This window comes from Penicillium coprophilum, assembly GCF_028826855.1.
Source record: "Penicillium coprophilum strain IBT 35676 chromosome Unknown utg000002l_segment0_segment1, whole genome shotgun sequence".
NCBI classification, from domain to species: Eukaryota; Fungi; Ascomycota; class Eurotiomycetes; order Eurotiales; family Aspergillaceae; genus Penicillium; species Penicillium coprophilum.
The window spans coordinates 3,787,918-3,800,420 of record NW_026622722.1 but is presented as its reverse complement, the minus strand read 5'-3'; the positions used below and the strand labels follow the sequence as shown (position 1 = coordinate 3,800,420).

The 12,503-nt window shown below is 48.8% G+C and overlaps 3 protein-coding genes across 3 annotated transcripts; 2 read left to right on the top strand and 1 right to left on the bottom strand.

Annotated features, from left to right (window-relative positions):
- Window positions 1–3,318: 3,318 nt before the first annotated feature.
- Window positions 3,319–6,399, top strand: N7500_003492 (KilA-N domain-containing protein; the record flags this gene model as incomplete). Its single annotated transcript, XM_056674638.1, has 4 exons — window positions 3,319–3,354; window positions 4,004–4,847; window positions 4,907–5,039; window positions 5,103–6,399. 4 exons carry the CDS (start codon window positions 3,319–3,321, stop codon window positions 6,397–6,399), a joined length of 2,310 nt encoding a protein of 769 aa, XP_056535163.1.
- A 1,141-nt stretch (window positions 6,400–7,540) lies between these two features.
- Window positions 7,541–8,610, top strand: N7500_003491 (uncharacterized protein; the record flags this gene model as incomplete). Its single annotated transcript, XM_056674637.1, has 2 exons — window positions 7,541–8,415; window positions 8,487–8,610. 2 exons carry the CDS (start codon window positions 7,541–7,543, stop codon window positions 8,608–8,610), a joined length of 999 nt encoding a protein of 332 aa, XP_056535162.1.
- Window positions 8,611–9,269: 659 nt separating this feature from the next.
- Window positions 9,270–11,802, bottom strand: N7500_003490 (DUF803 domain membrane protein; the record flags this gene model as incomplete). The annotated part of the gene is made up of 2 exons (XM_056674636.1): window positions 9,270–10,991; window positions 11,044–11,802. The coding sequence occupies 2 exons, from the start codon at window positions 11,800–11,802 to the stop codon at window positions 9,270–9,272; spliced, it is 2,481 nt and encodes an 826-aa protein (XP_056535161.1).
- Window positions 11,803–12,503: the final 701 nt, after the last annotated feature.

Genomic DNA, 12,503 nt, shown 5'->3' with positions numbered 1-12,503 from the left:
CAACCTGAAGAACCCCCCCTAAAAAAGGAAGGGAAAAAAAGGGGGGGAGAAAGAATAGATGCTAAATTAAACAAAGCGCTTTACGGAGTATTTCTCACGGGAAAAGCCTGAAAGTCTGCACAGACAAAGGCTGCAGGGTAACTCACTGCAAGGTACGGACGAACCCGTCGATCGACACGAGATTGTCGGCAGAAACAGTGAAGTGGAGGTTCTAGCTATGGGAGCCTTGTCATGGACACTCCGTAAGATTATCTAGGGTGTGTGCTAACCATTTGATCCACCGAGTTGATAGTCACACGGAATATGCCGGGATCAAAAAAATTCTCTTCTGATTTCTCAACTGATATTTCAAATACTTTTATTGCTCTATCATAAAGTATCTCCTTACACTCGGCTCAACGGTTCCATACGACGCATCACACCCGAAGTGCGGAGTTTCCCGTTCAATAACTGGGCTGCTAGTGGATCTGGAGGCTTTTTTTTTGGTTTTTGTTTCTAATATATATATAAATGTATATCTATTTTTTAGAAATGAGATTAATATAAAAGAAGTACCAACAAAAGAAGAAAAGATGAAGAATGAAAAATCAAAGAAAAGCCACAACCGACTGGCCCACCCAAGATTTGTCAAATCCCAAGGCTATTTCCTTTTCTAGAAAGTATTGAGGCGGATCTTCCCTCCTAAACTACTGTACGCTGTATGTGCAGCGGGTATCGGGCCGTCGATAGCGAGCTGCGGTGCAGGGATCTGTCCCCTCTCTAATCAAATGGTTACCTTTGCTTTCGAAAATATAGTAGATATGTAGATAAATTCACTACGATATCTACCAAGCGTTCTTCAAATATCGAACATACTAACGATTATAAATCTAGGCCGTATTTTTCCGATCCCATGTTCACCGACCTCTCAAGGGTCTGTGGGCAAAAAGTCAGCGCCACTTGCAGAACCCACTAATGCAAATAGAATGAAAATAAATTTCATCTCCCCGATTCTCAATTGAATCTAGGTCCCTGTATGGTGGTCAATGCATATCAAAGTACTGAAAAAAGAAAAAGTAAATCCCTAGCTGTCACTTATTTTGGAATGCATGGGGAGTTGACATCTGTCAACCTCGAGCCGAGATTTTCGGGTTGGAACTCAAGTCCATGAACAGTCTAGTTCATTAGTCTCTTAGTGGGGAATAATAGCAATAAATATGGAGTAATTAAATGGACAAAACGCAAGGGGACTTGGACTCTTTTCACTTGGGCTTATAGGGATTTTTTTCTGGAAGTAATAATAAGCGGTGTACTGGGGTTGAGTTGTCTTGTTCTTTGCTCCCCCTTACTGGGATCTGGCTCTGGACAACTTTTTTTGTTGGGTAAAAAAAATCATAGAAAATCATAGAAAGCAATAATTACATTTGAGATATTGTTCGCTCTTCCTAGATTATTGCGGCTATCCCGACTATTGGGAACCGTGTTATCTACTACCCAGATTGTCGACCTACCATTCCAGGCCTAGGTAATATGATCTACGCCCACGGAAAAAAGAAAAAAAAAGGGAGTTGCTGGATGCATCGTCACGGGGACTCTTACGGAGTAGTTGGGATTGCGATGCTACGTGTGAATATCTCATTTTAATTCGGGCTAAGATTGGGACAACTATAGACTAATTGCTTTTTAATTTTTCTTTTTGCTTTTTTCTTTTCTCTCATTTCGCAACTGTTTCGGTAAACGCCTGACCTCTGACTGGTCTTTTTAGGGAACAGACCCTTGATCTACTTCAAGCCACCCGTGTTTCGTGGTTCCTTCTGAGCCACTGATTTTCCCCTCTGCATCCCTAGGGTGTGACGTGCTTCTTTCTTTCTCTCTCCACTGTTACTCACGGCCCGTCTTAACGCCCAGATCGTCCCGAACCATAAAAAAAAATAAAAATAAAAGGCAAGGCCTTGGTGGAACTGTTGAGTTTGAAATTATAATAGCTTACAATGGTTAACTTCAGTTGGCTACATCCTAACAAGCGAGAGTTGGGGTGGACTTGTGGACCTGGGGGGCCGGAATTGGTCGGCCTCTAACAGTGAGATATCCGAGAGAGGACAAGGCTCGGCCGATGTCCGGTGAAGGATTTGGTGAATAATCTATGGGGTTTGAGCCGTTTCTCTCAGACGGACCTTGCAGGTGGTAACTACTGTACCCCAAATGGAGGGGAAAGGGTGCAAGCGCTGGCTCTAGCAGTGCAATCGACAGTGCAGCCGCCGCGCATTACCGGGAGTTTTTATCTTTGGATGTCTTACACGATGAACGATTGGAATAAGAGTTCTTCCCTTCCACAATAACCTGTAGACTGATTAGATGTAAGTACAATTGTCCCAACTATTTTAACCTCAGATCTAACGGAAAGTATTTCCCCGGTGGACTGTCCATGGTTCATTTGAGTGGGACCCGCGTGGAGAACCTTGGAATCAGTCTCTGGTATGAAAACATTGGTATATGATTCTGTGTTCTGTATCCTGTATCTTGTATATATACGTATATACATACATGTATATATATATAGAGTACTCTGTATACTCCGTACAGATTCTCAGTCTCGCACTTAGCCAATTCAAGAGTAACCAGTCAATTTGATCGGACTCCACTAAGAAAATCAACTCCAAGATCCAGCGGGCCTATCCCGGCCGATCAGCGTCTTGCGTTTCTGCCTGTCACACAGACCAGGATCCTATGGGAATTTCTCTTTGGTTTGTGCCGTTTCTAGTTATCATTGGGAAATGGTAGTTAATTGGAAGGGAATCATTTGCCTCTCTTGACGCTTAACTCTGCTGATCCGGATAGTCCTTACTTGGTGGCGTACAAAATACATGTAATATAATAATCCCTAAAAAAATAAAAAGGGAGATAATATAATAGAAAAGAAAAAGGGTAAAAAAAGGAAAAAGAAAAGAAAAGAAAAAAAAAAACAGGAGATATCGAGTCTAGAGGATGATCTGAACGCACGGTTCTGGTAGTCACTCTCTCCGGGTCCACTGTGATTGATTCGACTTTCCCTATTATTTTTCCCTTCCCCTTCGTTTCTCCCTCAAAAGACGGGGCAAGCCGGGCTTTCTGCAGACATTCTTCTCTCTCTCTTCTGTCCAACTTAGTCAGCTCATCCACTGATCGACTTTCCCGCTGCGGCTCAGCGTCATTTCGCTTCTATTTTTCCCCTCTCTTAACCGCTGAGTTTCACTGTACGATTCCCTGTTTTATTTTAAGCTCCCTTTTTCTCCTTTTCCTTCTGGTTTTTTTTTTATGTGTTTTGGTTTTCTTTTTTCAAACGCCATCTAGTGCATAGGGATGCGTTTGCTGCACCACCCCAGCCTCCACCTTTCTGTACGTCCCAACGCACTGCTTCCCCCAATCCCTCGACTGGTCTGAGACTTTGATCTTTCTGTCCCCCTTCATCTGGCTTTGCCCTTATTTGATCATTCAATGCGCTCCAATTTGAGAATTTCTTCTATATGATTACTGCATGACTTTCAAACGATCAAAACTTACGAAATTTCTATTTAGTCCTGCTGAAGCGACCCGCACTTTGATGTGTTCGATTGACGATTCTTAATGATTCTGATGACAATTGTGCTTCTTTGAAATCGTCTACTTTCCCCCTAAAGTCTGGATTGCGCTTCTGTCTGGACTATATAAGTCTTTACAAAAGGTTTACGACTTACTACGAAGCTTCACTACGATATTGCACGCCCCTGCATCGCCTGCATTTTGCATCAACTGTCATATTCTTGTTTTTTTTGGCCTTGAACGTTTGATGCTGAAAGCCCATTGGCATACTTCGTTTGCGAATTCTTTCTCTTTTTTTACCCACTGTGCAACCTGCAACGTTCGCAAGTTTCTGTGGACTTCCAATTCTGCAGCCTATATTGATAGCCCGCCGGACGATATTTCCAACGTCCGCCAGCTTTAAACTCTCTATTCTAAACCGTTTATCCGTGCAACCGAAAAGCTGGAGCTGCCATCGATCTCGCAGGTCCATACCCGCGGTCCTGCTGACACCCACTGGTACAACCATCACGCAGCGGAACGACCGTTATTGCCCGGCGACAAACTCCCCGCTTTGAGCCTGCCGACAGCCCAGGGGCTCTCCAGGACGGCCTATCACGATCCGTCCCTGACCAATTCCACCAATTCCAGCGCTCGCACAAGTTTGTCTGGTGCCTCCGTGCCAATCAACGAACCTAGGAGCCCCCCGTCCTCTGCGGACCTGTCTGGGAGCCAGGGCCGGCTTTCATTAGATTCTTCCGCGACTGAATACAGTCTCCCGCCTTCGGTCAACGAAGGGTATTATCCTAGCCCGACTTCGCTCGGCAGCATGAACCAGGCCCAGCCGTATATGGATGTCCACTCGCACATGTCTTCTGCTCAATCATACGCTCCTCAAGGCGCAACCGCAGGCGCCATGTCCCACTATCAGTACCACGGGCAACCCCCCGTGATGCAGCCCGCATCTTCTTACGCCCCGGCTGCTTACCCCCAATATGGATACGCCAATGGCGTTACTTCACCCCCAACTGGACACCCACCCAGCTCCATGGGTCAGATGCCGGCTCAGTTGCTGCCCTTGCCTGGTAAGCTCCAAAGCCAGAGTGTTGATGATTATTCTGATCGTTATCAAGTGAGCAATCACGCCGTGGCACCTCCAAGTGGCTATGGTAACAACACTGGTGCTCCGCTACAAGGGTTCGTCTTTGACGGTACCGGTCAGGTTGCTCCTCCAGGGGCCAAGCCCCGAGTGACAGCCACATTATGGGAAGATGAGGGCAGTCTCTGCTACCAGGTGGAAGCAAAGGGAGTATGTGTAGCTCGACGAGAAGGTAAATTGAGTGTTCGGCAATGTGTCACTTGGAAAGATCTTTGACTGATTATCTTGCAGACAACCACATGATCAACGGTACGAAGCTGCTGAATGTAGCTGGCATGACTCGTGGTCGACGTGATGGTATTCTCAAAAGCGAAAAGCTTCGCCACGTTGTGAAAATTGGACCGATGCATTTGAAAGGTGTTTGGTATGTTTCTTGCACTTGTCACGACCTAGTACACCCGTCAATTGCTAATCCTCAACTTTTCAGGATCCCATTTGAGCGGGCTCTGGAATTCGCCAACAAGGAGAAGATCACCGATCTCTTATATCCACTCTTTGTGCACAATATCGGTGGTCTTCTATACCACCCCGCAAACCAGACTCGGACAAACATGGTGGTGCAAGAGTCCCAGCAGCGACGGTTAGAAGGCCCTCCCCCGGGTCCACATCGCACGCCGTCTGGCTCCCAACAGCCCCCAATTCACCATCAGCAGCCCTCGATGCAGCAGGCGCCCATGTCCTCTCACATGTCTCAAGGCCCAATGAGCAATCAGCCTGGCCCAAGACCTGGCCTCGAGCGTGCCAACACTTTCCCCACACCGCCAGCCAGCGCATCTGGCCTAATGGGTGTCACCAACCAGAACGGTTCATACGAATGGGGCGGACAAGTGCCGCAAACACAGCCCCTATCCATCGACACCACACTGAGCAACCAGCGCTCAATGCCAACTACCCCGGCAACCACCCCACCAGGGAACAACATGCACGGCTTGCCAGCCTATCAAAGCCAAGCCTACGACAGCACCAAGCCCTACTATTCCGCGGCACCACAATCACACCCCCAATACGCGCCGCACACTCCACTGACCCAATCAGGGATGTCCAGCTACGGCCAATCCCTGTCCGGCGGATACATGAAAAGCGAAATGGCGCCACCAAACCCACGCCCCGGCGTTTCAGAGCCTGAAACCTCCGAGCGCGACTCAAACCGCTACAGCCAGAGCAATGGGCCCAGCGAGCCCGTTCCTGAACATGATCAGGAGTACATGCAAGACCACAACGCCGGATACAACTCCAATCGCGGCTCCTACACTTACACTACCAATCCCTCCGTCAGCTCCCTCACCGGCGAGCACTCCCAGCTCACCCCGGAGATGACAAGCTCCCCGAGCCAGCAAAACGGCTCCGGTCGCATGACCCCGCGCACGGGCGCTGGTCCCCCTCCTCACTGGGCTTCGGGGTATAACACCCCTCCCCGTCCCGCTGCAGCCACTACCCTGTACAACGCCGTCAGTGACACGCGCGGCACCCCTGCCAACGGTGCTTCTGACCCTTACTCCATGGCCTCGACCACGGCTCCGGTCTACGCGACTGGGAATGGCTCGCTGAGTGCGGGCAGCAAGCGCATGCGCGAGGACGAGGATATTCGTCCCGAGAGTAATGCGGACTACGAGACCTCGAAGCGTCGCAAGACTATCACCGATTCTACCATTGGTGGTCCGGTAGGTGGCCCGCCTATTCTTCAGCCAATGAAGCCGAGCGCTGTCATGGCTCGCCATCGATGAGTGGGATTTCATCGTGGTCATTGGCTAACTTGTCGGGATTTTGTTCTGTTCGGGTCTTGTTCGGTTTTTGCAGGATTCCCTCTTTTTTCTCTGTTGGTCTGTTTCTCGGTCGGAGTTTGTTTATCATGATAGACTGCGCATGCAAAACCCGCATGGCGCGTCGCGGTCCTGTCTGCGTCTTACCACGACCACGTGGGAGATTGCCAGTCCCGGCGGTGTCTAAACGCAACGAAGCTCATTTGTCTCTTGTCTGCGTTTGTTTATGTTTCCAGGTCCAAGAAATCTATGAATATCTAACCTGTGTGGGGAGGGAGAAATAACTAGGCGCAAGATCCGTTCACGGTCCAACATCAGAAAAGCATCTCTTGATACTTCCATGTGGAAAGAATTGTCTGTTGTTGTCAAGACTTGGACGGTGATTGCAAACCTCGATGACTATGATGTGACGAATCCCTTATGAACGAATTTTCTTTGTGTGATGACTTGAACACGAGCCATCTTCATTAACGAGTTGTTTTTTTTTTTTTTCTTCTCCATCCCTCTTCTCTTTTTGTCGTTGATGTTTTATCATTTATGCGCGTTCTGGGTTTTGAAAAGGATATTCTTTGTCGCATGGCCTCGGCTTTGGTTTTACTTCCCTCTCTCTACTTCTCTGCGATGCTTTTGCTTCTGCTTTTGCCCCTGCCACTCTACTAGAGAGATGATTATCATGGTAATGAACGGTTATGAAGTCTGGGTTTGCATGCCTTTAGCGACATACAACGTTGGTTTTGGGCCGGTCTAAATGGATTGTTCTTTTCCCAACTTTTGATCCTTTCCTGTAGATGTAACTTATTGAGCTTGTCTCATGTTAATTTCGTGCTGTGAATCCCCTAATGCAATATTAAATCAAGCCCGTCAATTCTATGAGCGCTTCATCCAACTTTTTACTGACGTACTTTCTTCCACGTGATCTAATCTACCCTATCTCGACCAAAACAGCAAAATCAAAACAAGCTCGATCCATGGTTCTTTCCGCTCCACGCCACGGCGACTTCTCGTCAATTTCAACCTCAACACATCCATCTCCCCAAACACATCATCCTGTCCAACCTGATATTCAAATAGCGAATGGGAAACCCCGCTTCAAAAACCAACAATCATGACCGTCGACCGCCTCAAACCATCCGAAAAATCACAACCTCCAGAACCGCAAAACCACCGCCATTTCGACCCCTGGCAGTCAGCCTCAACTGGTCACCAGCGCGCAGCCGAAGGCGGTGGTTTCCTCGGCTCAACATCATGGCGAGATGCGCGGTCAGCGAAACTGACCAGGCAATATCAGAGTGGGGATTGTCTTCCAGGACGGGAAGGAGTATTTGGCGGAGTGCGGAATACAGCAACACGAGAGTCGACTCTCGTACCTGGCGCGTTTGACGGGAAATGCGCGCAGTCGCCGCCTAATGTACCCTCTTCCGGTGAATGGGCTCTAGTTGCTGGAGATGTGGCTAAACGGAATGAACTCGGCGTTCAGGATATCCGGTCGTTTATGGGTATTAGCAAAAGGAAGGCCCCGGATGAGCTCGAAAAAGATACAAAGGTGGAGACGAAGAAGATAAGAACTGTTGTTGAAGAAAACCGAAACCTCGGTCCAGCTCTAAATTCGAAGAAAAAAGAAATGGAAAAGGAAAAGCCTCAAATAGAAGACGAACCTCAGCCCGAATCTCGCCCTGGCGCAATTCACGATCTGAAATCGACTTCGCATATCTTCGCCGGTGTTACGATCTTCATCAATGGCTCCACTCTCCCCCAGATCTCGGAGTATAAGCTGAAACACCTTCTCGCGTCGAACGGGGCAAAGACTTCTATCTACATGGCCCGGAAGACGGTGACGCATGTTCTCATCGGAAAACCAAATACCGGGGCTGGGAGTGGAGCAGCTGTGTCTGGTGCCGGAGGAGGCCTTGCTGCGGGTAAGCTCCAGCAGGAAATTGCCCGTGGGGGGTGGAAAGGTCTGAAAGTTGTTAGTGTGGACTGGTATGTGCGGTCGTGATGTTGTTGGATGGCCGGCGAGTGATCCTTTCTGACATTAAACTTGATAACACTAGGGCTCTCGAAAGTATCAAAGCTGGACGCCGTCTTGCGGAGTCCCGATTCCCCGGTATGAACGTTGCGGCTAAGGGGCAACGGAGTGTTGCTGGAATGTTTGGTGTGCATCAGCTGAAGAAGTGAGCTCCTTTTTTACACGAATATGGCTGACATTTAGCGATTGGTTTCTTTCGTTTGCGTTGCATTGCATAAGGCATCTTGCCATGGATGGCGTTCTGGATGGAGTCAAGGTTCTCCGTCAATATTTTGGGCTGGGATGATGAACCTTCCAACTATGTACACTTATGATACCCCGATCTGATCGATCACATCAAATCAATCGAATCTATCCTGACCGTTCTGGCCATGGAATCTCTACTGGGAGTTCCATCATTCCACTGACTAATACACTAATTTGTATCGTTGCCGATAGAACTGTGATGAATGTGGACTTCCAATATTCTACTTTCGACTTGACACTCATACCTGAGCTTCTCATTTCATTAATCAATCATGCACCATTATCATGTCATCCATTATATACAGAATCAAAATCAAAATGAACACCTCAATCATATCATGTACAGATCGGCGATAAAACGGGGTTCGACCACAGAACACAAAATCATCAGAAAAAAACAACAGAAAAGAAAAGAGATATCGACAAAATCTTCAAAAAAAAAAAAAACGCCATAGCCATGCAACATACAACGTGAGAAGGAAATCATGATAGATGTGTCATAAATCAAAATCCCAAGGTGACTGACTATATAAGCCAGATAGATCGTGAACCTTGCTGACATTCACTTGAAGGAACCTCCCCTACCTCCGCGCGCGGCATATGTCTCGCCATCATGGCTGCTGTTGTCAGACATATGCCGACGCCAGCCGCTCTGTCGACGAGCCGGGTAGGCAGGCGGGTGATCATTGTAGCCGTCTGTCTCGCCAGAGACAGTCGTTACCATATCAGACTCTGAAGAGACTGACCTCAGCCCCGATGCATTGGTTGCAGTGGGTATGAGGTCAAGTGTGGTGGTGGGCGTGATATCAGGGAGTGGTGGGAGGGGGTTTGGATGGCGATGAGTAGAGAAGGAGGATTGGGCGGGAGGCGGGGCGCGGGAAGAGGGATTAACAGAAGAGGTCGTCCGTGTGCGAGTTCTGCTGCCGCTGCCCCTCGAGGAAGGGTGCTGGTTCCAGCCCTCTTCTTCGTGGGAGATGGGTTCTGGGGATGAGGTCGCTTGTCGGTTGTGCGGAAGGTAGTAGGGATTGTGCGACTCAGAGTGGCTGTGGTGATTATCCTCATATGCAGGGAATGCGGCGGTGGACATGCTGGACACGGAGTCGCCATGTGGCCGGCCTGCGAACATGGGCTGGGGCTGGCCAAGTTCTGACTCAGCGCTCGACCAGCGTTCTAGCTTTTCATTCAGGAGTTCTTCTTCTGGTCGTGAATGGCGTGAATCACCGTGAACGAGGCCGAGAGATTCTTCCTCGGTTGCGGACTTGCGCAGATCGGCTTCTAGGTGCGTTCGGCGTAAGATGCCACGAGGCGGCGAACCTGGTGTGTGTCTGACGGGAGATTCACTGCCAGCCTTCCCACGACCCATCATGTTGTTAAAAGAGAACTGGCGGCGGGTAGTGTTGGCAAGAGGCTCGGGTGCCAAATTTTCGGGCTTTTCGTCCGCCCATGATATAGACCGTGGCGTATCGCTACGCGGACGGTTCGGATTGAACGGAGCCTCCAATTCTCCAGTCATACCGGCACCATGGTATTCAGTGTCAGCATTGCCACTGTGGTGTGGCATGTCTGTCATGCCCATCGATTGTGTGTTGGCGTTTACATTTTTGTCCTCTTCTGTATTTACAGCCTTCCACTGGGAAGGATGAAGCATACTGGTTGCCCGAGATCGAATATTATCCATGAAAGAATGGCCGCTTTGCTTGGTGTCAGGTCGGTGGTCCTCCTCAGGCCCAACGGCAGGCATCCGGGACATGCCCCACGGAGGATGTTGTTGTTTGACCGAGGGTGTTCGCGGAGTGATTGGCCGTGACATAGTTGGTCCCTCACCAATGACAGTCCTGCGCCGGCGCAGGCCATCCCATTCAATGATTTCATTTTCGCCTGGCACTTTGAGAGTATCTTCATGTCTGTCATGGAAGAAACGGCGAGCTTCATCTGATTCCATAGTGCGGCGAGCAGTCGAGATGCGACGGATGATAGAGGCTGCACCGCGAATGGAGTCTGCCTTGGGCTCAGACTCAGGCTCTTCTACCGCCGCAACCTCACGAATCTGATCCAGGTCGCCCTTGAAGATAGCAGCATCGGGGACGTCCTTGGCGGACTTAGATAGCTGCAGCAATACCACACCGGCACAGATTTGTAGGAACCCAATGATCACAGTTGCAATCTGAATTCCTGTGCCTTTGAAGCCCTTGAACAAAATGGCGGAAGTGATAATGGTGGCACTAGTGAACATCACGTAGTAAGTCGGGGTGACCAAAGCGGCATTGAAAAGGTTCAGCGCTTTCTGTATAGCAACGTTAGCACAGGTATGGCACACTAGGAGAGTGAAGACGTACATTGAGGTAAATAATCTCAGTCAGCAGTGTTCCAATCACAAACACAAACAAAACATAGAGGAACCAATGCTTGAATTGCTCCTCGCCATTAATCTGAGCGAGAATCGCAGACCCCAAGCCCTGTGTAGCCACAACACTCAGTCCACCAACCATGCTGCAAATGCTGATATAAACAAACATGCTCGACTTCCCATAGCGCGGACCAACCCAAAGAGCTGTAAAAGCAGCTCCAACAATGATCAGCCCGGCATAGACTAGAAATCCAGGCTGAAGAACAAAATGCTGCATGCCCTGGATATCCTTGACAGACGACTGCTCAGGCGCATTCATAGCAATAGTCACCGATCCAATAATACAACAGAAACAGCCAACCTTCCCCACGAAGCTAAGCCGTTCCTTGAGGAAAATCGCCGATAGAATTGTCGTAATCACAACCGAGAGCGCACCAAGCGGCGTGACCAAAATCGCATCGACGAACGCATACGCCACAAAATTACAGATCTCTCCAACAATCATCAGTGTCATGCCAGTCCACCACCAGAAATTCTTCAGATATCCATATCCCTCGCCGGCCTCCTCATTGTACTTCACATTCGCCTTCAACAGTCCGATTTTCTTGACCACAAAGGAGATCCCGATGAAGACACCCGATGCGACAGCCAACGAAATACCGACAGCCTTGTATACCGGCGGGCGGCCTGAGGTCTCAGCGCGCGCGAGGAGGTTGTTTGCATGCGATAAAACGAAATTGGGATCCATGATGAAGGTTGAAAAACCACACTGACCAGCAGTGGGAACAGACGAAGAGTTGTGGGGTCAAAGAGTCGTCCGAAGACGAGACTCGACTATTTGAAACACTTATCTTGACCCTGCCACGATATCGATAAAGACTGGGCGTATCGCCGGGGCAACGATCAATAGTAAAGGCTTCAACAACAGCACAGCGGGGGCTCGAGTCGCAACAACGGGGAATTATGATTTGGAATACAATCTGAGGGAATGCTTCTGGAAAATGTCCACGAGGAAATGAAAAGGAAAACGGTGGGATTTCCTGCAAGGGGGCGTCAGCCGTTAGACGCTCTGACTTTTCGCCACTCAAATATCGGAAGGTATTAAGAAGAATGAACTCCGTACGAAATACTTCAAATATAAATCAGGAAGAATAGCCAGAAGCAAAAGCAAAAATCCAGGAAAGGGGAAGGGGAAGGAGAGCAAAACAAAAGAGGCTGGGTGTGTGGGGAAAGGAGGTACTGCTACTTCTGGCCAGGGCGGGCTGGATCACGATCGACAGGTACCGGTACCTTTTGGCATCGGCTTATATGGCTTAATTTATGGAGAGTGTACATCGTAGAAAGATCAACAGGCTATTTACTCTCTGGATGTATAACCCCCTTTTTATGGCTTAGAATTGTACGGAATATTTCCACATTTGAAGTCTCATAAATGTCATCATTCATTAG